This window comes from Pectinophora gossypiella, chromosome 20, assembly GCF_024362695.1.
Source record: "Pectinophora gossypiella chromosome 20, ilPecGoss1.1, whole genome shotgun sequence".
In the NCBI taxonomy this organism is placed as follows: Eukaryota; Metazoa; Arthropoda; class Insecta; order Lepidoptera; family Gelechiidae; genus Pectinophora; species Pectinophora gossypiella.
In genome coordinates this window covers 8,476,793-8,504,433 of record NC_065423.1, presented here as the reverse complement: position 1 = coordinate 8,504,433, position 27,641 = coordinate 8,476,793, and the positions used below count along the sequence as shown (strand labels likewise).

The window sequence follows — 27,641 nt, the reverse complement described above, 5'->3', positions numbered from 1 at the left end:
AATTATATATAATACGACATAGCAACACGCCTGTATTCCCAAAAGGGTAGGCAGAGGTGTATTAGAGTAGCTATATACACTCACTCCTCGCCAGCTATGTTTAAATCCCATGTAATAAATAGGAGGTGAGCGTATTGCCTTTAACTGGGCACAAATCTTAGAAACCATTTAATATCAATTATGTATACTCCAAACATGAATTCAAACACAAAGTCGAATTTAAATTTTCTCTTTGTGAGTTTCCCTAAGCACGGGTGATTTAAATGCAAATATAGAAATCTCTTTGTTTAAAGATATCCTTACCTGTACAGTCGTGAGCATTATCATGTACCCACTTTACAACCCTGTCGCACTATCATATTTGACAAATGAAACCTTTGTCAAAAAAGTTAATGTGACATGGTTTCAAAGTGTATACATATTAGTACTCGTGACCGTACTATCTGTTTTCTTAGTATGCTCCTTGTGTACAAATAAATAAATATGGCCGACAAACCGGCAGTGTCCTCTAACATGATGGACTAATGTTATGGGCGATAGGCTGATCCCTTATCACCATAAGGTTTATCATATCCAGCTTACGACATCGTATCAAGAGTGGCTGCAAGTTGTCTTTGATTACTTGTGGCTCTGCCCACCCCATTAGGGATTACGGGCGTGAGTTTATGTATGTATGTGTATAAATATAACCAGTGAAGTCTTATCAAAAGAACATCCAATTCTGTAATCAATATGTGTCCGTGGAACTGTGGCTAGTTACGATTTAAATGTAAGCAAAGGCGTTTAACGATAAATGTTGTGTACAGTGTTCTTATGTGTATGTTACTGTAATTGTCAGTTATGTGCCGTTCTCGGGAATGATTATGGAAAAAGAGCTTTATACACCTAAGCAGATAGGACCAGAGTACAAGGAACAATTTGAAAGATAATAGTAGCCAGTGTCCTTACCATGGTATAAGAAAACCAGGGGGCTTAGCACCTTAAGCTTTCTCGCCTCGACATACGTCACCCGTCACTCTCTCACAGTACTGCACAGAAAGAGACAGACGATCTCTGTCGCGGCGAGAAAGAGTCGCGTGCTTACGGTGCTGGGCCCGCTGGTATGCACAAAAGTGACAGCTAACATTTCAAGGTTAGCCCAGCTGACGTCATTCCGCCCTGCGTTGCCATTTCGTAAAAAATAAATTACCCACGACCAATGTTTTTTATATTTACTTTGCAAGGACATTTTGAACTTTTAGTAAAAGATTTACTTACAGTTTTAATGTTTTTTTATATGTGACAAGCAATAGTAATTACTTAATTTTCAATAATATAATTTACGTCCTTGGAATGTTGGAGATACGAATTTAATGGTAACACTTACGTCACCAATGGGCTAGCAATGCCGGCTTGTCACAGGATTGAGTATACCTGGTTTTCTTATACTATGGTCCTTACTATTAGAGATTTTTTACAACGGCAACATTCTCAGGACCGACATATCACTGGTAATCGTTACGGCATCGAACTCAATGTAGGGTGATACAAGGTAAATAGTTCACTGAGATTGGAAATGAATCTATGTTTGTAAAAACAGCTACGGGGGGCTAAAAATCTTCATCGAAGCAATTCATCTAAAAAGGCAGTATTGCAATTTGACATTTGCGCATATGAAAGTAAGTGCGCAATGCAAACAAATGTGAAATAGCAATATTGCCTTTTTAGATGATTTGATTTGATGTGGCCTTTTTAACTCCCCAAATCTTTGTATTAGGTTAACGTCGCTTTATGAAAATCACGTAGGCGCCTTGAAAAATAACATTCTGATATGATTTACTCTAACAATATCTCTCATTTCTTTCAATTCGACCATAATTTTGTACCTGGATTGAAACTAACTTGTCTATAAAAAGAAAAAAAAATTAATACTTACCAAGTACATGATCTATCGTACTTGTCTATTGTGAGGTTTTGTTAGCAAAAATCACACAGGAATGTGATTTTTAAAAGGGGCGCGTACAGTGATGATTAATACCATGTACCCACTTTAGAACCCTGTCGCATTATCATATTTGACATTTAATGAGACTTACGGTTTAATTTGTTAAAAAAGTTAACGTGACATGGTACTAAAGTGTATACATTTTCATGCTCGTGACCGTACGTTGTTCGCTATAAAGCGACGTTACGTAACGACTATGAATGGAAATATGGTTTAAATTGCCTTGTTTTATTCGCCAATGATCTGTGTAATTTCAATTTAGTTTACGTACCCTTAAGTCCGAGCTAGGCTGTGTTTTTGATATACACTTATAGTACGGTCACGAGTACTAATATGTATACACTTTGCAACCATGTCACATTAACTTTTTTTGACAATTTAAACCGTAAGCCTTATTAAATGTCAAATATGATAGTGCGACAGGGTTCTAAAGTGGGTACATGATATTGCTCATGACTGTACATTGTAGTACTAAAATTATGTACGACGTAATAAAAAGAGAGACTTTCCAGGCTATGTTCCTCGAAAACAATATAGAGGGCGCTATACAGATTTTCCTTCTAATTTCATGTATACCAGACGTAATTATGCATCTTTTTTCTTTGTTTTTGGGTATAAATGATGACCATTTTTATTACACCGAGGCACAATTACATCCACCCATTATTATTCTGATCAAAATAATGAGAAGCAATTTAGGTAGCAACATAATTTTATACATAATTCAACAATTATTTTTATATGTACTTCAGTTTGGAATAATTATGTACTCGAGTAATGAGAAAAAAGATTATTAACACGTTAAAGCTGTACAACGCCATCTATATTGATTTTGGTGAACGCAGCCTGGAAAGTGTCTCACTGATATCAAAATACTCGGTCTTTATTAATTGGTTTTATTCAAGTGTCCACCTCTGAGATATTATTTCTTAATAGGGCTCTCTTTTGTGCAAAATTTATTGATGTCAAAGAATTTAATATGTTGTGTTGGGTTTGAGAATAAAACTACTATTTGAAGTAAAAATGTTTTATTTAAAGTACCTATTTACTTTTATTACATTGATGGAGGCTACAGTTGTAGCTAGTTGCAATCATATGTTGCGTCTTAATACATAAACGTATCATTTAATTAAATCACACATTTTAACACTATCGTCCCAACGGTGGGCATTATAATTGTCTTTCAAGTGTCTCTTTCACTGTTATTCAAAATTATTCTATTATTTACAATAATTGGGCAGTTTCCGTTTAGTCAAATTAGTTCTTTTTATTAAACTGCAAAACATGAAATGTCTATGCAATTTGTATGAAAACGTATAAAGTGACGTAATAGAAAAACGTCATAAAATATCGAACTTTTGAATTTTTTAGTTTTACACTTGTAGTAATTTATTTTTGACCAACGAAACTAGCCAATTCGTCGGCGTCTACCTCTGTATCACTGTCCCTGTGCTAGAGAATTGTGAGGTTGATCCTTCGGTCGTGAATGTTGTCCATGTGTCGGGTTTTGACGGCGCGCTGTGCGTCGAAGGGCGTGCGGAACGCGACCCGCGCGTCCCCGGTTGGCTGCCCGCGCTCGTTGTACCGCCTTATAATATCGTCCTGCGTCAACTCAAACTCCGAGAAGAAGGTCAAGATGTCGTCCACGGAGGCTCTGAAGGGCACGTTCTCCATGGAGACCACGCAGCCCGGTGCTCCGAAGTCTTCCAAAGCGGGGTCCGATTCGTCTGGTTGGTGCTGCATCGAGTCCCGATCGCGACCCATGCCGTTCTCAAACCCGCCGCGGCCCCGGCTGAATCCGCGACCTCTGCCGCGGTCGAACCCGCGACCTCTGTCGTTGAACCCACCTCTACCTCGGAAGCCGCCTCCGCGTCCTTCGTAGCCACCTCGGAAGCCGCCGCGGTCGTACCCTCCCCTGTCGAAGCCTCCGCGACCCCTAAAGCCGCGCGATACGAATCCACCCCGCTGATTATTATCGTAGAACTGCGGTGGTGGACCCGTGCCTAAAATCCCATCACGCATCTCCGGCTGTTTAGGTCCTTCGAGGGCCTCCTCGACGACGGTACGCGTGACCAAGTCGACAGTAACACGACAACCTTCCAAGTTTTGCCCGTGTTTGGTGGTGGCCATGCGAGCTTCCTGCACTGACCGGAACTCACAGAAGCAGTCTCCTGACGGCATGCCACTAGCATCCAGCATCAGGTGTATTCTAGCGGGAACCGCGCCCGTGTCGGATAGGAATGTCACGATGGTTCTGTCGGTCGCTTCTCGAGGCAAGCCCTTCATTAGCACGCAATCGAGGGGCTCGTTGTCCAGATCATTGGTAGGACGGTTGTGATTGTGCATGTTTCCCATCTGGTTGGGGAAGGCGGGGCGGCTGGCCCAGTTGGCGGCGGCGGTACGCGGGTCGAGGCCGCCGCTGGGAAAGCCGCCGAACTGCGGCGCGGGGAACGCCGCCTGCGGCGGGAACTGTTGCTGTGGGAATGGAGTATTTCCGAAAAACGCTGGCCCTTGCGGCTGCTGTGCAGGGCTGCCCTGTTGTGGCGGTCCGTTCTCGAACTGAGGACGACGCTGCCTCGGGTCCCTCGGGACGACCGGCTCCTGCTGTGGCGGCGGCTCCATTTCTCTAAGCTCTGGACGGACCGTGCGAGGATCTCCCATCATCTTCTCGTTCTGTATGGCTTTTTCCTTCTCGTACTCTTCACTTGAGCACACTGCTATCGTCGGGTGTCTTCGCCCAAATATGTACCTGTCTTTTCGGTCGAAGGCTTCTTTGGCCTCTTCGGGCTTCGCAAACTGTACGAACGCTACTTTTGTACGCGTCATACGGTCGTCGTTGAGCATGATCGAAAGCAGGGAGAAGTCACTGAAAATTTTAATTATGTCATGTTCTTTAACGAAGTTTGGTAGGTCTGTGAGTTTAAGTATTGTAAAGACAGGTATCGGTTTTTCTTCTGGTTCGGTTATGTCAATAGTGTGTTCCTCGCCATTGTCGTCTCGGTAAGGTAAGAATGAGTCGACAGCTGAATCATACGCGTCGTCATCTAAAGACTCGACGATAACTTCAGATCCTTTCAGCTCATTGTTTTTCCGTTGCAGAGCGAGATGCTTCGAGCGAGGGTCACAGAATCGTACGTATATGTTGCCAGTGCGTCGTCCCATGTTGTCGTTTATCATTTTGATGCCGTGCTTGTCGATCATGAAGGGGAAGAACCGCCGCACGTCGCCATAGCTGGTGTGGTTGGGCGCATTCCTGATGGCTACGCTGCAATCTCGTTGAGCCTCGTTATTCTCAAAGCGGGACGGGCGCCCCCCCTCACGGCGGAACATACCACCGCGCGCCATGTTGCCGCCGCCTCGAGCGCCTTGCATTCGGCCACCATTCTGCTGCTCTTGTCCTTGAAAAGCATTGGGGTTGCGTTTCTTCCCGAGCTCCTGCAGTTTATTGTACGCTTCAGCTATAGTCGGGTCGGAGAAACGATTAGGTTCTATCTGAGCTGCCGGTCCGTTCGGTATGTTGTTTTGTATCAATGCTGGAGCATTTTGTATCTTATTGCCGAACACCGGCGGAGGAGGAGGGAGCAGGCCCTCTCCTGACGGCTCAAACGGTTTGTCTATTTGTGGCGACTTGTTTCTGCGATCGCGGGATCGTCGAGACGGGGAGCGATCTCGTGAGCGACTGCGGTCTTTCCTGTCACGTTTGCGGTCGCGCCTGTCCCTGCTGCGGCTGCGGTCGCGACGCCGACGCTCTCTAGAGCGGGACCTATCGCGTCGATCCCTTTTTCTGTCTTTTCGGTCTCTATCCCTCGATCGAGAGCGGGACCGAGATCGTCTTCTATCCTTTTCCTTGCTCCTTTTTCTTTCTTGCTTGTCGTCGTTGTCATTGGATTCTTCGGTGGTTATTACGGGGGGGCTGACGAGGGGTGCGGGGGGTTCGATGACGGCCGGTTGGGGTATTTCTTGGGGGTTACCGATGCCGGGAATGCCGAAGCCGATGTTGTTGCCGAGGGCGGCGGAGAAGGGGGAGATGACGGGGGCGGCGGGGACAGCGGGCATGGTGGGGGGGACTATCGTGGCTGGGACGGGAGCGGGGATGGTTGCGGGGGCGGGGACCACAGCCGGGACGGGTGCGGCGGGAGCGGTCAGCGTGAGTATAGGCACGCTCTGCCGCGCCGCCTCTATCACCTTGTGCATCTCAGAGCGCGAGCTCAGGTGCAGCTTCACTTGTATTTCCTTGATCTTCCCGCCATCGAGCATCATGGCTTGCCGCGCATCTTCGTCCGTACTGTAACAATAGAGAAATAATATAAGATTTCTAAGGTTTTTACTGTATATTGACCTAAGTAACCTATATAGGAGTCTGATGCATCATCATCGTAGTTATCGAGTTTGATGATTTGAGGGTCTCGTCGTACTCCTACTGATAGGAGTACCGAGACAAACATGCTGTATAATCCAACTCAGTACGATGGCGATACATAATATAAACAGCCTATAATTCCAGCTAAGACCAGCTAGTTCCGCTCACATGCAATAGATGGCGCCAGCATTCAATAATGCAGTCCTCAAACGCGCTATCGAAGTTTACACAGCGTGACGCATATATACATCTTCCAACATCAAACCGGGATCTGGGAACTTGTGGCTAGCAGGTTGCTATGCTCTGTTCTGTGCGTCGAATACCATCCTTTAGCGGCAGCACACCCTCGCCGCCAAAAAACCATTCAAATTCAAAAAATATCTTTATTCAATAGGTAATAGTTACACTTTGAATCGTCATTATTTACATAACGAACGTCTCAACCACCTAAAACTACTGCAGCTTCTCACAACTAAACTAGACGTTCTTTTTTTAAAGAATCATAAAATACTGTCATACAATTTAGTAATTTGGGTGCCTAATATCAGTTCCCAGCAGCACTGCTATGTGCAGGCATAGAATAACGGATAATAAATACTACGTATAGGGAGGATGTCGGCGGCTAGTTCCTAGTTCTTATATTTCCATGTGTAATTTTTTTTCTAATTATTATTGAGACGAGTTCTTCTTTATGAAAAGTCTTAATTTTGCCATTTCTTAATTTTCCGAATGCCTCATGTTCCTAATTTTAGATAGTATGGATAATAATTAACAAAATTTTACACACGGAAATGTGGAATTTACTGTCGCAAAAGTATGGAACTTTTTGTAATTGTGTGGATTTGTACGTACTTGTACGGGGTGTAAGTGACATCGTAACGGATACTGAGGGGGATGATCATTATTCTGAGTTAATATCAAGTAAAATTTTCCAGCGCAAAAGTAATAGAATTGAAAATAATATTAAAAAAACACAAAAAAATAATAATTTTGCGCCGGAAAATTTCACTTGATATTAACTCTGAATCATGGCCTGAATCATCCCCCTTAGTATTCGTTACGGTGTCACTAACACCCTGTATTAGTATTTATTCTATGGTTGCGCGACTCGCACGCAATAAAGACCAAAATTCGTATAAGTACCTTAGTGAGATAGGTTTTCTTTAGAATGCTTTTCTTTCAATAACACACCCTGTGTTAATACCCCTGATATCTTCTTTATCCAGCAGCTAGTACTGTTTGTTACCCGCGACTGCGTTCGCGAAAAACTAGTAAGTACTAAAACTAAGTACGTAAGTTTCATTCAAACTATGCCGTCTCTCTTCACCCCCTTAGAGGCTGAATTTCCAAAAATCACGTCTTAGAGAACGCCTACATCCTAAAAGGAATCCTCATGCAAAGTTTGAGACATAGTATTTCTAGTTTCCGAGATTTCGATGACTTGATGATGACCTTTCGCTTTTAAAGTAGCTCGCATGTCCTGTGTTTGTTCGAAACTGCCGCACCTTCAGTGCACGTCGATCACATCGGACCCATGACAGAAACAAAGAAGTTATATAATACTCACTATCGTTGATGGATTTACCAAGTTTGTGTGGATCTTTCCTACAAAGGCCACTACTGCAAATGAAACTATAGCTTGTCTATAGTTTCTTTGCAATATTTTTTGGAAATCCCACCAGGATAATATCAGATAAGGGGGCGCCTTTACAAGTAATGACTTGCAGGAATACTGTAAGGGAGAGGATTTTCAACACCTGACAATTACTACTGGTATTCCCAGGGGTAATTGACAAGTAAGAGAGGCGGGTCTTTGGTGCGATGTTGTTCAGGTTAGAGGATTTTGTTAAAATATAAGGAGTAAAGATATTTAAAATATCCCGTGATATTTGTATATCCCACTTTGTATGGCGACTATATTGTTTTTCCGCCATTTTGTTTTTTTTTCCACCGGCGATAGAATTTGGCCAAGACTTAGGTCTCGTGAAAACAAAAAAGTTCCAGGTGCGATAGGTAGGCCGGGCCGCGGAGTGTCTCCCTGATACGGAGCAGTTTACGAAGATCGAAAAGTATTTCCATACTCAACATGACGATTCGATCAACTGATTCTTAGATAATATCAAGTGTAATTTTCCGTCGCAAAATTCATGATTCTTTTTCAGCTATTTTAAATTATTTTGAATTCTATACTTTTGCGATGGAAAATTTCACCTTATATTAACTCAGAATAATCAGCTGAAGCATCCCTATCAGTATTCGTTACGATGTCACTTATACCCCATACAAGTACATACAGGTAGGCATGCGCAAGTAAGTATGGTGTTAGTGACACCATAACGAATACTGAAGGGGATGATTCAGACCACGATTCTGAGTTGATATTAAGTGGAAATTCCTCTCGGAAAATCCATGATTTTTTTTTGTGTACTTACTTTTTTAATTATTGAAAATTCTACTTCATATCAACTCAGAATCATGGGTTCAATCATCCCTCTAAGCTTTCGTTACGATGTCACTAACACCCTGTATTATAGATTAATAGGTAAGAGTTAAATGTTTCGTGTTGTTTCTTTTTGATGCCTGCTTGGCACGACTAAACTTAACTTGACCTCTGGTAGGCCAGTTGTTGCGCTTAACTCTCATCGCGAGGTCGCAGGTTCGAATCCAGAACGACGAGAAGTTCAGTAGAATAGAGGTTTGAATTTCACGACTATAGTGAAGTCTGTCATATAATGTCAAATTGGTAATTCGTCAAGTCCTATTTTCGACAAGTTAGGTAAATTATGCGCGAGGAAGGGCGCCTACGAGGTGGTCTGACATCGTGAAGAAGACGGTGGTCGGCAGCATGTAGAGGGCGGTCCACGCAGCATATAGCCGTACCGAGTGGAAAACCATAACCTGTGGTCGCGATCCTCAGCAGTGAGGGAACGACGAAGAAGAAGATTTGGCAGTATCATGAAAGGTACCTAAGCAGTTTAGTAGGTGGTACTTCCCCACCCCAACATGCAATAGAGATAGGTAAGTCTGTGGAGACTCCCTAGTAGCCCGAATTACGGGTATTAAACCTAATGACAGCATTTCTCAATTTTTGTTATCTTTACTTATTTATGGGTCGTGTTTCAAGATAAATTATAAAATTTTGATTACTAAATAAAGACAGAACTGAAACTAACGAAAAAAATTTCTTTTTTTCTATTTCCCTATCTTATTTATGAATTTTTACCAAAAAAACGTAATAATAAGTCCGACATTGTATATGTTTTTCTATGACGTCAGTGTGCCTTTTAAAATAGTAATTTCGTGTTTTGACGTTTAGTAAAAAGTAACTGGTTTGACTAGTTGGAAACTAGCGTATTCTTGTTGCAATAACCAGTGGTGGCGTTCCCGGGAATTTTCCAAAGTGGGAATGTTCCCGTTGTAAAAATTCTTTAATAGTAAGAACACTGGCTGCTTTTTTTACAAATTGTTCTTTGTTGTACTCTGGTCTTATCTGCCTAAAGGTCAGGTGATAAAGCTCTTTTTACATAAGTTTTGTGCCTTTTTACTGCCGGGAACGTTCCCAGAATGGGAATATTCCCTTATTACTGTCAGCAACTACATATGGGAAAATGCTAAAACTACCAAATAGCAACTACATCAATCTCAACAACATTAGCTATCTTTTTAACACTCTTCACACTTAATTCCGTTACTCTCAGTAAGTTGCTTTGAAGAAATCCTTTCCTTTATTATTACTTTTAAGTATTTAACAACAAATAAGTAGATATTTGTCGCTGAAATGCGGGCGTAAAAATGCAAAACTAAGTACGTTGACTTTCTCATAATAGATAGATAAAATCTTTATTTAGGTTTAACACGTTACATAAAAAACAAATAATAAATAAGTAACTGACAAATATAAACTAACTAATAAATATAACTCTTTGTAAATGGACATACCTATCTTTTCTATATTGTTTGGGACTAAGTCAACCGGGGTCAATGTCCCATGATATTTATTTTATTTATTTATTTACCTAAAATACCTGATTTCATATCGCAACGCAAGTAGCCCGAAGTATGTACCTAACAAACCTGAAAGTAGCCTTTAAAGGTTTGTCTACAGCAAATCATGAGGTTTTATCTATACAGAGTGGCCCAGAAGTTAAAGTTCAAAATGAAAACTCAGATAGAGGAGCTCATTCGCTACGAGAAACACTCCTATGTTTACTCCTTACGGTTTAGGAGATATGATCCACTTTGTACCTTTTTCTAGATTTTGTACCTTACTTCAGAACTCATCATTTCGTTACTATTTCTTTCTTAATAATTATTTTTCTTACATATCCTTCATACATATCCCTTAGATAGTGGACCACTAGCTGAAAATATGACAACAGCCAAATCAAAGATAAAAAAGTTATCGGAAGTAATATTCATTTGACAGTTGTTAATTCTTTGCTGAAGAATAACACACACATACGACATGATATTGTAATGGACCCTGAAAGTATTTCTAAAAACTGCTCCATTTAATAGGCATTTAGAAACATCTAAAAAAGTACTCTTAACATGGACAAAAAACGAAGTAATTGGCCCTCAAAGATTGCAAGACACAGGTTTGAAGGAAAATTTGACATTCTCATACATGTAGCTGATTCTTTCTAACGTTGTTAAAGGTCTATTCATAAAATCACGCCTGTATCCTCAAAGGGGTAGGCAGAGGCGTATAAGTAGTTTATACAAACCCACTACTCGCCAGCTAAGTATGTTTAAGTCCCATGTAATACGGGGCGGGCGTATTTTTTCTTTTTTTTTAATAACTAGGCTCGCGTTTGACCACAATCTCATGTAACGAATGCGAGCGAGTGTTGTACTATGACGTCACGTGCACTAACCGCGGGTCACGCCCTCACTTTAAAATTCTCCCTTCGTAAACTTAATTCACCTGAGCTAATTCACCTAGGTGCATTAAACAAACTTTTAGTAATTTTTAATCACCAGGGTGCATTAAATTTACTTTTGAAAAACTTTATTCACCTTAATCACCTGGGTGCATTAAATTCACTTCAAGTTTACTTTATTCACCGAAGTATTGAACCTTTTGATCAGTAAAAATCCCTTCGTAAACTTAATTCACCTGAGCTAATTCACCCCCTTTAACCCAGAAAACATACTTTTATGGTCGGTTTTTGCAGAAAGACACCGAACTAATAATTATGTGGAAAGTTTTCACACTACACTCAGTAGAATAATAAAAAAATATAATAGGTAGAAGCCTGCTTGATCTAATCGCGGCATTCAAAAAAGACGCAGATATCAAGCGCACACCAAAGCGACATAGGTTATAACAAACGAAGAATTTATACTTGAGGCCCAATTAAGCCTATTACATGAAAATATTACTGTAGGTCATTTTCTGGAAATGGTACGTTACACCTTAGAACCATTACTATGACTGGGTGAATAAAGTTTATTATTTATTTATATTAGATGTCTTTTGTTTCACCACGAGCGATGCAGGTTACTAAAAGTTTAATGCACCTAGGTGAATTAGCTCAGGTGAATTAAGTTTACGAAAGGCTAATTCTACAGGATGTTAGTATCATCGTACCGAAAACTTTGAGGGATAATTCAGACCATGATTGTGAGTTCTTATCAAGTGGAATTTTTCGTCGCAAAAGTAACTGAAAATAATTAAAAATTTTCATGAATTTTCCGTCAGGAAATTCTACTTGATATCAACTCAGAATCATTCACCTCATTATACGTTACGGTGTCACTTACATCCTGCATATCGTGAAAACTTAATTGACGTACCAGAATATTTTTTTTCACACGTTTTTTTTATTTTCAATTGAACTATTTTCAAAATGACTGTAGGCACAAATATGATCTGCCGAACGAAAACACGCTTTCCAATTTGATAAATAGATTATGCCGAACGAGAAATACTGGGATCGATTAATCTGTCCAGCGGGAAACACCCACAAGTCTACATAGGCACCACTCACCAGCCATTCATAGCGTGCTGAAATATGTACCTACCTACTCGTATCTAGGTAGTCCAAATATGCTGTTACCATGTTACACTAATAGGTACGTGACATAACACCTACACAAGTTCACATTGTTATCTGCGCAACACACGAGCACACCCCGGATATTTCATACAAAACACCTATACACGCTATTAATACTAGCCATAGAGGCAGCCAATCAGCTCGCGACACCAAACACTTCAGGTCCCCGATACCGACCCCGCCGGCGTGGTCGACGATTTCCCTCATTCAGCGCTTATCGCTATCGACCCACTAGGGTCGATTAATTCTTTCAAATATTTTTCCTCTCAGACGACGCCCTGAGCCGAGGTTCGCGCCCAACTGGGCACCCTCAGGCCTGTTGTCTTAAACGTTGTACCGGGTGAGAGCCTTCAGCGCTCCCCATTTGTCCGGCCAAGTAGTTAATGCCATCTGCGGCAAATCTACAATAAGTCACGTCAAAAAAAAAAAAAAAAAAAAAAAAAAAAGCTATTAATACAAGTTTATTGTCCCCGCGCATCTGTGTGTGTGACGTCTGACGCCATTAAGACTAAAGTAAGACCGAGGGGGTGAGGTAATCCCAGCTCAGCCGCTGGTGTGGAGCGGAGAGTTGCCGTTCTATATGCAGTATTATTCCTTATTCTATGATACGAGTTTCGATTGACACTTTAATCTGTGAAATATGAAATACTTTCTGGTTCCACAGTAGTACAACCTGGACAACGACCGGTTGATCCCCTGGAAGGAGCAAGTCTAATATCTCGGCGTAATCTTAAACCCTAACGTTTCGCGCCCCTGTCTAACGTGTGCGTGACCGCGTCGCTTTGGTATTGGGACCTCTTCACTGTCTCTTAAACAAGCGATAAGTTATTCCTTCGGAAAAAGGTGAAAATCTATACCATATGCATCTGTGCGATGACTTATGATGAGGACCTCACTTCCTCTCTAATCCATTAGCTTCTGGTGATACAAAAACATTTCATGTGTAACAGGAACTTAGTGGTTGCTTCGCAACTAAAATTATTGACCTAGTTCACCCTAGAGCCATTGCCCAATAGTTCAAAATTTCTTCGATTCTGCACTGCACAACCCAAATCTACCTAGGGACGGTAGGTACTAAAAATATCGGCGCTATAAGGACATAACACACAGCATAGCGTGGCATAGTGCGAGCCCGCACGTGATCGGAGGCGAAAGGATGCCAGCATTCTATCGCCTCGCATTTTTTCCACGTTGTCGAGCGTCTGGTCGATTCCGCGGCCGCACTCCTGCTCTTTTCCTCGCTCTAGCAAATAACAGTTTGATTTGATCTACCTAACTATTGCACTTTTGTTATAAGTAAGTAATCTAATTAAAGTTGTCCCGATCACAAGAGACCCAGACATTCCATACAATCTTTCGTTCTCGTGTTAAGTATTCTGAAAATATTATTCTTATTGTTATAGATGAGTTTTTATATTTTTACTATAGGTATGCATAGCAATAAAAAATTATGAAATGCTGCGAGCACAGAATATAGAAATACGAATAACATCGTCAATCAGTAACATATACAGGGTGTTAGTGACATCGTAACGAAAACTTTGAGGGATGAGTCAGACCATGATTCTGAGTCGATATCAAGTGGATTTTTCCGTCGCAAAAATGTATTTTTTTTTAGTTTTTAAAATTATTTTCAATTCTATACTTTTGCGACGGAAAATTCCACTTGATATTAACTCAGAATAATCAGCTGAATCATCCCTCTCAGTATTCGTTACGATGTCACTTACACCCCGTACAAGTACATACGGTAGCCATACAAGTAGGTATGGGTGTTAGTGACACCGTAACGAATATTGAGGGGGATGATTCAGACCATGATTCTGAGTTGATATCAAGTGGAATTTCCTGTGAAAAAATTCATGAATTTTTTTGTGTTTTTTTTTAATTATTTTCCTATCCATACTTTTGCGACGGAAAATTCCACTTGATATCAACTCTGAATCATCCCTCAAAGTTTTCGTTACGAAGTCACTAACACCCTGTATAGCCGGAATAGAAACAAAAAACTCCGCTGTTCGCGCGCGCCCCTGGCGGTTGAAGCACTTATTATACTTATTTCACGCGTCCTCAAAACGGCCGTAGGATGAGGAAGCTCAGATTGGTGCGGGGTGAGGAGTGGCCATTCTATACGTGTAGTAGGTATTATCGAATCATACATAAAACTATTGTGAATGAAAAGTCAATGGCCCGTACTCAGTGGCCTTGATAGCGGCACTAGCTTACTGACTTATACCTACCTACTTTCGGGAAAACAAGATGGCGAACTCCAGCTAGGGATATCATGTGTTTTCCTGGGAAAATCGTCGCCAATGTAGGTTTTAGTTTATTTGGAGCTGTAAACTTTTTACATTTACGAAGTCTCGTATAACTTGTCTCGTGCACGTGAGACATCACGTGATAAATGGATAAGTATCTAATGTGTTACTTCGAGGTGAATACATGAAAGAAATGAGGGGATGGGTAAGGGTTTGTATTATGAAAATCGTGCGACATTGACATTGCGCACGTCGAAGAACCAGACTCTTCACATTAACAGAACGCAAATACCAAACCCACACACCGCACCAAAATCTACAAAAACCGCACCACAGTTAGACCAAAATCTAAAAAAATGTTATGCTGCGTGATCTACTAGAGTAATCCTCAATATTAGTGGCACCTGCACCCGAAGAATGAGATACTCACTCAAATCTTTTTCCACGCGAGTTACAAAGAAGTATCGCTTGTTGCTGCGTACTAACGACACACTTAATGATTTAATTCATTCTCTGGATCTGCGTAAAATTAAAAATCAATGTCACCTATCCAGTGTTTTATTTTCTTAATCAGTTCGACAACGGTATCTAGTCTTACACCTTCCATCCGTTCACCATTACCATCCTTTGAGTGGTCTACAGAAAAACTAATTTCCATTAGGTACCACCGTCTCACATGATTCAAAATTAGGTACCTTAAGTAAGTAAGTGCCTGTAGTTTGTAGGCAGCCTTTCCACACCACACTAATACGGTATTTTTAGTTGCCAAAGTAAATGTTGAATACCGCTCTCTTTCTCCAGGGTTGATGAGGTTGGTAATCTACCTACACGATCAGAAGAGGAAGAAGACCACTCTCATTTTCTTTGCTTTACTCGTGACCGTACTAAGTATAGTTATGTATTTAGAATTAATGTTTATTATTATTAAACGGATGAGAGTTACAGGCAGATAACTTGATACCTCCTTCCTACCCATAAGCCTTGTAGGTAGAAGTCGAAGGCAATGTATGAAAATCTTTAAAACACTTCGTTTTACAGACACTACACATTGACGTTACCGTAGGTACACGCACATCTGTGTGTGACGTCAGACGCCCATACGATTGAAGACTAAAGTAAGTCTGAGGAGGGGTGAGGTAAACCTAGCTCAGACGCTGGTGGGGAGTGGAAAGTTATCTTTTGTCAGTAGCTTATATTTTTTAAAGTTCAACACCAACTGAAAGTATCGACGATTTTTAGTGCTTACACTAACGTGTTTGTTCTTCAGCGTTGCAAAAATATCGAGTGTTAAACTTTCAAGTCCGCATACTTTGCAAATTCAACACCTAACGACTCACCCAGACTCCGGTGGACAGTGACTGACGGAATCATATCATCTAGGATCTGCATGGGAACCGAATTATATCGAGGGTTTCCAATAGACGCAGCGAATGCTATCCACGTAGATAGACGTCGTACGGCTAGTGGTTGAAGCTCTAGATATAATTTGCATTCGATCTGTAGGATGCTATTATATGTACAGTTAATCTTCCTCATTGTCAGGGCTACAAGGGTTTTCATCAGGTATACAGATCGGCTGACTACATTCCAGTCAAGGCGATATGGATCCACTGAGCTTAATCCTGAGAGATGCAGGTCAATGAGGTGTTATGGCGCAAGATCCGCAGCATTCTACCACGTAATATGTGGACGGAAGAAATGCGTCGCGTGCGCTGCCTCTTGGTGCTGTCGCGCTGCGTGATTCGGCGCGAGCGCTGCTCCATTCTGCCTAGGAATTCACTTAACCGAAACACGCGAAAACGGCAGCATCTCCCTGGTATGGACCAGAGGCGACTATGGAGACGCTCTCCTACATCGTCATAATGTCCGATTTGTCCGTTTGCTACTCGATTGCAGCAAGGAGTTAGTATCTGATGCCAGCTACAAAAATTTTCGGTTCATCAGGTTGCAACCCAGCCAGCAGTTTTTATCCCAATTATATTTAGGTTTTCGGAGTGTGAAGTGTTATTATTTTTTTAATTGTACAAAAATAAATAAGAAAGGTACCCTATTCTCAGCGGCAGTTTTGAATTATGATTACGTCTAAAATGTTTAAAAATCCAAAAACATGCGTTCCTGAAAATTTCACATGAAAGAATTGGCATTGTCATACATATTAACAGACAGTGACTAAGTATATTGAGAGTGTCAATATCGTAGTCATCCAAACTACCAACGACGCCGCTGTTGTTGACACCGCAAGCCGCTGAGCGCGCGGACTATCTCTCTCGCTCGCACTTATACGCTGGCGGCATTTGGTAAGGCCGGTTTCCACTGACGCGGAGATGGGCGGAGATGTGCGGATTTGACCAATCACAGCGTTCGAGAGAGTGAAAAACGACGACGCTCTGTCACTCTCTCCCTCACGGTGATTGGTCGATTTCTGCACATCTCCGTTCAGCTCCGCTTCAATGGAAACGCAGCCTAAGAATGAGATTTTTGCATTCAGTATCCGGGGTGTGAAATCTTTAAGTATAATTATAAACCACTAGTCTTAAAGTGACTGGCTATGTACTAGGTACACCAATGTACCAAACGATAAAAAATTACATCATTACTGGGTGGATCTTCGAATACTTACTGAATATCATTACAGTTAACCCAAATATATCCTAGAATCTTTTCATCAAACTTACTTAAGTTGGCGGCAGATATAAGTTCTAACTGGATATTTGCAAAAAGACAAAAAAAATCTAGGATATTTTTGCGTTCGCGGTAATGATATTGACTTCCAGTGTTCGATGAACCACACTAATGCTTGATTTGGATGAAGCTTGATGAAGTAAGCGTTGTTCTAAGCGAAACTACAATACCTAATCCGGAGCAGAAGTTCTAGATAAGCTACCAGGTGCCAATACTGCCAACTCTACTAGAGTTTAACTTCATTTCTACACAGGGTTTCACACGACGAAAAATTTCACTTGATGATTACTCAAGAATCATGACCTGAATCATACCCGTTCGGCGCGATGTCACTAACACCCTGAATGATCGAAGGATATCAAAGTTTAGGTAAAAGGATCTGATGACACACGGAGAAAACGCCTGCGAGCCTGGCTAGAAGAAACATTGATTGAAGAGTTGTGGAAACCAGTGAGTGGCAAATCTATCATGTTCTAGGATTCCAATGGAATCGTAAAAGAAATTAGAAAGTCAAGACTATTCCTTAAGCTAATTTGTATTGATGCTACGCGCGTAGTCTCGAACTTTTATGATTCTGTAGTGAGATGCTATACTGTAGGAGGTATCAAGTTATTTATTTATACTCTGTCCATATTTTCCTTCCAAAATCCAAGGAAGGCCGTGGGTGAGTTCATATGCGATTACTTTTGATTGTTTTCCCTTAGAGGGGTGGTTCTTCGAACACCGGAAGTCAATATCATTACCATAAACACGAAATATCCTAGAATCTTTTGTCTTTGCAAATATCCAGTTAGAATTTATGTAAGTTGGCAACATACATAAGTTCTAATTGGATATTTGCAAAAAAAGAAAATATTCCGAGATTTTTTTTGTGTTTATGGCAATAATAATACTGACCAACAGTGTGCGAAGATCCACCCCCAGTTATTGAATTACACATAGTCAGGCGAGCGTTTCACGAATTTTTGAAAGATAGATAAAAAAAAAGTGACGTTTCACGCTTTTTAACGATAAAGCGAAAGCAATTCCTCAAGTCTAAGCCTCAAGTACTTAGTTGTCGATCGAATCAAATGGTATATGAGACCATCATTTATAGCCAACGATTTAGGGTAGTTTTTCGAATTGTTTCCGCGTCCAAGTTTAGTAAATGTTTGTTTCCTAATAGTGGTTGGCTGGAAGAAATTGCCCTAGAACAATAAGGCCGCCCAAATTGTACTGTATTCATGTGTTGTCTGATCGTTAAAATGAAATTCTGTGCAATAATGTGTATTTGTTTTGATATTTTTGTGTTTTATATTTAATTCCGATGTTCGAAGAACTACCCTTTAGAAAAAGATGCTAAGTAATATAAAAAAGCACTTTCAAAGACACCCTGGGGCTTCAAATGCGTCATGAGACGTGAGATTCGTTTATGTGTAAAATATTTAGGCCTATAAATAGTTCTAAAATCGACTTTAGCTACGATAAGAGTCAGATTTTCGTTTGAAATAAATATCTGCACTAAGATGATAAATTAATGAATTTCTGCATACACCTCACTACGTCGGTTTTAGTACGATACGAATAAAACCTTACAAAGTAAATGCTAAATTCTCGAACTATGAATCATAGAGAAAGACAGAACACTCGATCTTGATAGAAAACTTCTGCTTAGCAACTAAAGGACGAAATAGAACGAAAGTACATACTAAATCATTGCAATAAATAAATAAATAAATCATACAGGAGCAACTAAACAGAAAAGATGACATTACCGTCAATGTGAACCAAGGCAGTTACTAAGTCTTATAAGAGTCGAAAAGCCGAACGTCCTTTGAAAACGCCTCTTTGTCTAACTATTGTGTCTGGAAATCTCGTGTGCGTCAAGCTAGCGGCCTCAAAAAAAAAATGGGCACGTAAAAATAATTTGACCATACCAAAAAATAGTACTCTTATTGAAAAAAAATAGTACCTGTTGTAAAAAAATTAGTACCATCACGGTTCTGGATTTATAGCCATGTTTTATTGCACTTGCTAGCTTGACGGTGAGCGAAATTTGGCGAGAGTTAACGACAAGGTCTTTCGCTTTGATTTAAACGCCAAAAAATAGTACCGAAATAGTACTCACCCCCTGCAAAATACCGAAAGTAGTACTTCAACGGTTCCAAAGTTATAAAGGCAGTTCTTTGATCCCGCTAGCTTGACGTTTTGAAAATACCTATTATCTGGGGAACACTTGCATACTTCAGTATGTAACTAATGTCAATAAACTCGTATGAAATAGTACTCCCTACCATCATAATTTTGATCCGATTCTCTTTGTAGAAATGTTAAAAAATCATCATAACCTATGCCATACATTTGTTGTTGATACAGTCACGTAGACAATTACATAACCTCACAATTTATTCGTAAGTATTGCCATTTTGGAGGTCTGCCCTACCATTTCTTTGCACTTCAGTGCTGCTATTACAAAAAAATCCTATTGCATACACCCATATGCACTAATTTTAATAGAAAATGGCTGCATGGGTCTAGTTCTTATCGAAAACAATCTGTGATTTTAATACATCATAATACATTTTTAATCTGCTGTTTTATTTTATAATTTGTACCTTCATGTTGAATTTGTTACGGATCGAAGTGTTTGTTAATAAACAATTTGCAGTATTTGTAGAATAACTCAAAGAGTTTCAACAATGATATTACTTTCATCTAACAACCCTGGCACTTCACCAATTTTTACCCAAAAATGGGGAAAAATACTGAAATCTGACAACATTCTTGACCATGTGTAATAATTTTGTTCGCGACTGTACTTGTCTTGATAAATGTATGACATAGGTTATAATGACTTTTTGACATATTTCTACAAAGAGAATCAGGTCCAAATTATGATGGTAGGGAGTACTATTTCATACGAGTTTATTGACATTAGTTACAAACTGAAGTATGCAAGCATTCCCCAGATAATAGGTATTTTCAAAACGTCAAGCTAGCGGGATCAAAGAACTACCTTTATAACTTTGGAACCGTTGAAGTACTACTTTCGGTATTTTGCAGGGGGTGAGTACTATTTCGATACTATTTTTTGGCGTTTAAATCAAAGCGAAAGACCTTGTCGTTAACTCTCGCCAAATTTCGCTCACCGTCAAGCTAGCAAGTGCAATAAAACATGGCTATAAATCCAGAACCGTGATGGTACTAATTTTTTTACAACAGGTACTATTTTTTTCAATAAGAGTACTATTTTTTGGTATGGTCAAATTATTTTTACGTGCCCATTTTTTTTTTGAGGCCGCTAGCTTGACGCACACGAAATCTCGGCTTTACGAGGTTAAGATGCGTGCTATGTCTAGAAGTAAAAAAATAGCCTTAGGTCACCTTAGGAGCTCGATGAACACTTCAGCCTGATGCCAACACGTTGCATGTCGTATTGTTAGTTGTCATGTCCAGTTGTGATGATGCGCAGCTACGAATAACGTTCCACACGAGCAAATTTCAGTTTAATCGATTTTCGCGTAGAATACTCTAAGAACCAGCGTTCGACAGACCTTCGTTATGTTATAAAATCTGAAACTTAGTTTGATGTTTAAACTATCCAGTCCCCAACGCAGATCAGCAACTATGAAGTTTGGTTCGTCGTGCCTTTGGCAGATAACAGGTAAGACTGGTGAGTCCAAATGAAATTTATGTCGAATCGTGTCGGTAACCACTGAACATTTTTTACTGTGACAGAAAAAACTCATAAAGAATGAACTTTCTTTGATAAGATCTCGTTTAAAATACAGACACGGAACTCAGCGCGGCGCGTGCATTTTCTGTATTTAGTTCCTCGAGTACCTACTCCCAGTGTGGAAAATGCTGCAAATTCTTGGAGTGATCTGTGAGCGATGTCAGTCTTGTCCATTCAGCATAGAAGGCATACTTCATCACGTGCAATGTCTGTGCTCCTCGTGCAATATTGGTACTAGTTCGATGAATCAGCTCGATCGCGAACTAATGAGATTTTTTGTTACATAAGTATGCTCGGTTTACGCCCCGCATCCAACTCCGCGTATCCATAAACGAGGCCAAAGTTGTGGATAATGTTGGACGAAGCGAAATTGATCGACTAGGAAAACAACTCTGACTTAGCTGCGCTACTGTCACATCAGTACTTTGTCACGTTTGACAGTTCTATGCTGTCAAGGCTGCATGACTATAATCTTTTGCCATCGCTCGTGATAAACTACTACCTATATCTTAGTCCTATCCTCGACGTGCGTTGATGTTATTGTAAACAGGTTGTAAAAAATAATCAGTATTAAAAATGCTGTAGGTCATTTAAGGTGACATGTCAATCCCATATTTTTATCACTGTCATTTTTCATGACATGTGTATCCCATACATTTTTATTGTTCTTACTGTCGCTTTTTGACATCGTTTGAACCTTAGCTAAGGTCCCAGGTTCCTAGAATACATACGAATATACGATTCACACGGGGAATTAATAGCAGAGTATTCAGATTTTAGTGGAATGTAATTAATGGTGCTGCAAACAAACCGATATTAATTTTGTTGTTCATAAGACGTACCTTGCCGATACTAATATTGTTTTTGACCGATAAAGGATAGTCATCCATGCTGCATTGCTGTAATATTGGAGTCTGCAGTTATGTCATCCCGACCATTGCGTGATGCCCGGGGCTATACCTCACTGAATACAGTTTAAAAATGTTGTGCATCCATGTCGTAGCTTTGTCAAATCTTTACAGAAAGATATTAAGTAATAAGCAATTCATCGCTAAGAGTAAGTGGCGCGTTTTAGATTTTTTTTATATGTTGGTTGTTTCGTCTCTTAAAATGTGAAGTACTTCAAAAATGCAAACTTTTTCTTCGAATAATTTCTCAGGTTTAAAATATGCCGCTACACGGGATCTGCGTCGCGCGCGGCGGGTATTATATTGAAGACTTCGACTAATAGTCGTTAAACGTTTATCCACGAAGAAGCGCGTGGTGTGGAAGTTGTGGAACTCGTGCCGCTCGTGATGGTACCCAATTACTACTGCAAGTTAGTAAAACAGCTTTGGTCACATTTCCTCCAATGGGTTGATGTAACATAGTGTAAAGCATGAGAGCGGTTTACAACGTCTAATGAGAATCTCCTTTTTTAAAGATGGTTAGAAACTAGTCTACTTATACCTACTACTTAGAATCTTCTAGTCATTGGTTTGATTCACAAATGTTATATTTTTCACGTTTTTTGATACAAGAATGCTCTAGCAATCCTTTTAGTAGTCAATGTTCTGACGGCAACGAAGATTTTTTTTTAAGATTTAGAACTTTTCCCATCATGTTCAATGTACACACCAAGGGATTCCTGATTCTTTAGTTAAGTTTCCGACTAACCTACTAGAGCAGATTTTTTAGTTTGTACAAAACGATTTCAACGTCTGCATACCTGCATATTCGTTTCTTAGCGCAGGCGTGCGTATATACTTACAGGGTCATCAAGTGCATAAAGATAAGGTAGGCAGGTAGGTGTTTATAGTACCTACACAATCATGTTAAAATACAAAATTACCTATAAGAGTTCCAACTCAATCGGACCTGTCAAATCTTCAGGTCAGATAAGCGGACCCAGTGAAGAACACGATAGCGATAGAGAGATATTAGAATTAGTGCAATAGTAGGTAGAAAATCCGTCTTTTGGTCATATTCTGCAATGCGTAGCTTGCCGGTTTACATTGTAAATGTAGATAAATGTATTCAAATCAGTCATAATTATCGTTATTATTATAGATATTGTACAAACTGGGGGGTTGGCCAGTTTTTAAACGCTTCGATTGGACGAAACAGTAACGTAAAAATCACCTGAACGAGGATAAAAACTGCCTATTTCTCTCATCAGATGCCGCTACTGAGACTGTTCTTAAATTTTGACAGTTCCCTATATTTTTTTTTTTTGACGTGACTTATTGTATTGCCGCAGATGGCATTAACTACTTGGCCGGACAAATGGGGAGCGCTGAAGGCTCTCACCCGGTACAACGTTTAAGAACAGTTCCCTATAATATTTGAGTAAACAAACACATTGTGTCGGTTATATTTTTACACTATAACCTTTTGCGCAGCGTTTAACTGCAAAATGATAGTGTTATATTTATTCCTTAAAGATCTTAAAGAAAACTTATTTTCAATCCAAACTGCCTTTTTCCAACTAATGGCTTGTCTTTTTCGTAACTCATCCTTCAGACGGGATACACTCCCACGTTGATAACAGCGGGAGCGGCGCGGCGGCCGCTGTTCCGTTCTCGATGCCAGCGAGCAGATCGCGCGGTGTTACGGCGGTATAGTTGTGTCTCAAATTAACACGATGTCGAAACGGCGACAACGCGTTTTCGATTGTAGTTCTTTTGTTTCGTACGATTTATTATGGGCAAAAGAAGATCTGACAAAAAGGCGAGTTTCAAACGCAGAGACACCGCTAGACTAGAGCGCACCGCTCGTACCCCGCTCCCCGCGCCGCTGCCATCGAGAACACTTCAATATAAATCTTAGCATTTGAACGCGTCGCTCCTCGCACCGCCGCCGCCGCGCCGCTGCCATTGTCATCCAGTTTGAGGCTTTATAGAATTTAGGAACACTCAACAGTGCTGCCGCCCTACATTTGAGCTTCTAGTTTTTATTCTCTTTTATTTATTAAATGAACACGTTACGGCAAAGACGAGCATGTTGATTCGAGCGAGTTAACGTTACTGATTTGTCTGATCGAAACGTGCAATTTGGCTGCCCACCATCCGGACTACCTAGTAAGCACCTAATTTCAGTAGGTGAAATGTCAATCGGTATTGACCTCACAACCAACCATAGTGAAGAAGGTGAACGTTAATAAAACAAAACACGTGGTAATACTTATTACTACCAAGAAACCTTATATTACGAAAACTGTTTAAACAAACACGATTGATTTCTTGCAAGAGCAAGTAGGTACCCTAGATTAAATTTCATTAAACGTTGTAAAGTGGAGATATCCACTGTTGGCTGTGGCATTGAAATCGTCAACGTAACTGAAGAAATAGAGTTGCAACAACGTAAATCATATGCGTATAGTACTACCATATTCCGAAAAGATAAACATAATTCTTGGCACATAATTAAAAAAAAACCAGTTGAATAAATAGTATGTGTATCATACCACGTCTTTCATACTCGTCATAAAGAAAAAAGTCCATGATGCTGAGAAACAAGTCTATCAAGACAAGTAGGCACTTGTTACTAAATAGCATGATTTAATTATTGGCTTCCATTATGGGAGAAGTTTCAGAGCAAAAGAGAGTAGTTTACGACTTACCAAGGATCCGCTATGGGCTAAAGCTCCGGTCTTCATCTTCTTTAGGACTTAAAAAGTTATCTTGTTCTAATTTTAAATGTTATTTTACCACTTTCGAAGTCACTAACGATTCCCGATGATTTCAGGTTTCCACAGCTCGTGCATCCTATGATGATGGCGCCAATTTGTCGCTTCCGTCGATTTCCAAAAGCTACTTTACTCACCCATACAGCTGAATTAAAGCCATCTAACCTAACTTCTTTTACCAGCTTTAAATTAGTTTTTTTCAATAGGATACGTGCAATTGGAAAATATTCTTATAATTTATGCATTCTTTTGAAAGACTTGGATCATTCCAAGTAAAATTGTTGAATAGACAGTATTCGAAAATACCATGTTTTTGTGTGTAGAAGCTTTCTCATAAATCTAAATCCAGTTTCTCCTATAACACACTAATCTATCTTCAAGTCCAGAACATTGTTTCATTCATAGGACTGCATGTTGAGCAAAAGTAGATCATAAGAATGTTGTTACCGATTTAATGTTAGCATTTTCAGTTTTTTATGCAGATATCATTTAATTAGTCTTCATAAGTAGACACCTTCAAAGATGGTTCAGGGTACTAGTTTTTAATTAATGTTTTGTTGGGTATAAACACAGGGTGTGTTGAGGTTTGTTTATTCAAATATATCATTACTTAATGCTTATGACTACTTAAAACTAATTAAAATATGTCTTAATAACAGGCTCTGTGATATTTTCAATGGAATATGTCCAAGGAAAATATCAGAGTGTATTCTGTACGGTTTCAGATTATCAGTGAATGTTTACATATAGCTACCTGAACGCAATGAATGCATCTCCGAGCTCGCCTCCTACGATGTGTACTCCCCCCTCAGGGATTGAGAGGCCCCGAAAGAAATTTCTAATATCCAGCGCATTGGCCGACCACGGCAGGTTCTGCAGACGTATGATGACGCTCATTCTTGTAGATTGTACCTATAAAAAATTGAAAAAGCCTGTCCATTTTTGATGTGCTTACATTTTAAAACAAAAACAGTGATGATCCATGAGCATTGTTTTAGGTAATTGTTGGGTACTTATTCATTAATAACATTTTCATTCTATTGAAATAAATTAATTAGAAACATCAGTAATTTTCTTTTGCCTTTGCAGTTGAAACTGCTGGACCGTGGGGGCATGATCCACTCTCTGGATCATTTCTGGTACAGCGCATCTTGCAGCGGGGAAACACTGCCAGTTTAATAGGTATGTATGAGCTGGACATGGTCCAGGGTGGACTTACAGGGAGGAGTAATTAGCAGCCTTAGTACCCTATGGTGGGTGCCTAGTCTTTAAATATGTATTATATATTTTTATCATCACATAAATATCTATAAAATCCACATTGTATTCCTAATTAGTTTAATTCAGTACAACAGCTAGAAGCTGTTAAGGAACAGTCTCCATTTAATAATGTAAGAGTTAATAGTGAATTGCCATTAGGAATATGTATTGTTTGAAATGATTGCTGAACCAGAGGTACTATAATTCAGGAAGTTGACTCATAATAGTACATATAGGTATAAAGTACAATGTAATAGGATTGAGTTACAAATAGGTAGGTATATTATTTTGATAAGAATTCAAACAATGGAGGCTAAATATTTTAAGTTTTTTTTTTAAATCAGCATACGTAATGTTTATCATTAACTTAATTATGGATGGATAAGTATCACAAATGGGTATCTATCTAACGAGCTTCTCCGCACAATTGTTCAACAATTCTCGACCAACAGAATCAAAAGTAACCTATTAGCTATTTTACTTATGTACATAGAACGCAAATATTGTTCTGAATTATGACATTTACGTGGTAATTTAAAGAATCGATCGAAACACGCAAAAAAAAATAATAAATACACGTAATAGGCGTCATTTCATTTTACTGCACAGAAATCGCCACGCTTGGGTTGACGTACCTACCTTGATAGAACTTATACACCACTTCACTCAGATTTAAAGATGATACATATTAATAAACATACCCTAGAAACTAACTACGCAATGAATTTGCAAGATACGTGGAAAATCACTGGAAAACATACAATATCATTGGCGTTATCGATGAAAAAGGCCATTCTAGAATTTGTTCCAACACCATGGCGTTATACGAGGACTTACCTACAAATACGTATAGACACTGCTCCGAACACGAACTTACAATGAAAAAGACATTATAACACACAAATTGTTCACAATTAGGCCCTCACATTGGTACGCAAATGCAGAAATCATTCATGGATTTGTGTGAGTTGAAGTGATCAAGCGACACGACCTAGCGAGAGCAGAAAATCAAAATGGTGGCTGGATCAGTGTTGCCAGGCAGCGTAAAGAATTTTGGACAAATTTATCTAGATGAAAAAGAAGAGGGGGCTACACTTAAGAATGGATGTCGTGAATGACGCATATTTATTACGCGACGCGTAGTAGGTCGAATTTTATTTCTCGATTACGATCATTTAAATTTTAAATTGTACTTTTTTCTCATTTCTCTCTTGCTGTGGACGGCTCCCATCACCAGTGGTTAAAGGTCGATTTTTTAATAAGCTGGCAACATTGAACGAAAATGTAACCGGAAATTAGTGTTGTTAGGTATTGATTTATCGATTACGGTCTTAAAATAAAAATGAAAGACTTTGAATAGGCTTCATATTATGCTAATGTAATATTTAATTCCCTTTTACCTAGTTTTAAGATTCCAAGATATTACTTACATTATCATTAATTGTATTCTGCGACACCAAAACTGAATACCGAATATTCGGCGCATCTCAATTTATTATTACCTTTTTTATCGACATCTACATTTTTTGTTATTGTTTTTGACCAACGTAGCCTGGAAAGTCTCTCATTGCATACACTTGCTGATAATGTTTTTTTAATAAATAAAAGAATTTCTTACATGCATACAATGTACCTTCTTTTTGCTTCGCCTCC

The 27,641-nt window shown here is 39.6% G+C and overlaps 1 protein-coding gene across 1 annotated transcript; it reads right to left on the bottom strand.

The window, feature by feature from the left end:
• Positions 1-2,995: 2,995 nt before the first annotated feature.
• Positions 2,996-27,017, bottom strand: LOC126376183 (ribonuclease E). Its single transcript, XM_050023397.1, has 3 exons — positions 26,826-27,017; positions 25,483-25,640; positions 2,996-6,269 (listed from the first exon to the last, which is right to left on the bottom strand). The coding sequence occupies exons 2-3, from the start codon at positions 25,623-25,625 to the stop codon at positions 3,437-3,439; spliced, it is 2,976 nt and encodes a 991-aa protein (XP_049879354.1). The 5' UTR covers positions 25,626-25,640; positions 26,826-27,017; the 3' UTR covers positions 2,996-3,436.
• Between the last annotated feature and the right edge of the window lie 624 nt (positions 27,018-27,641).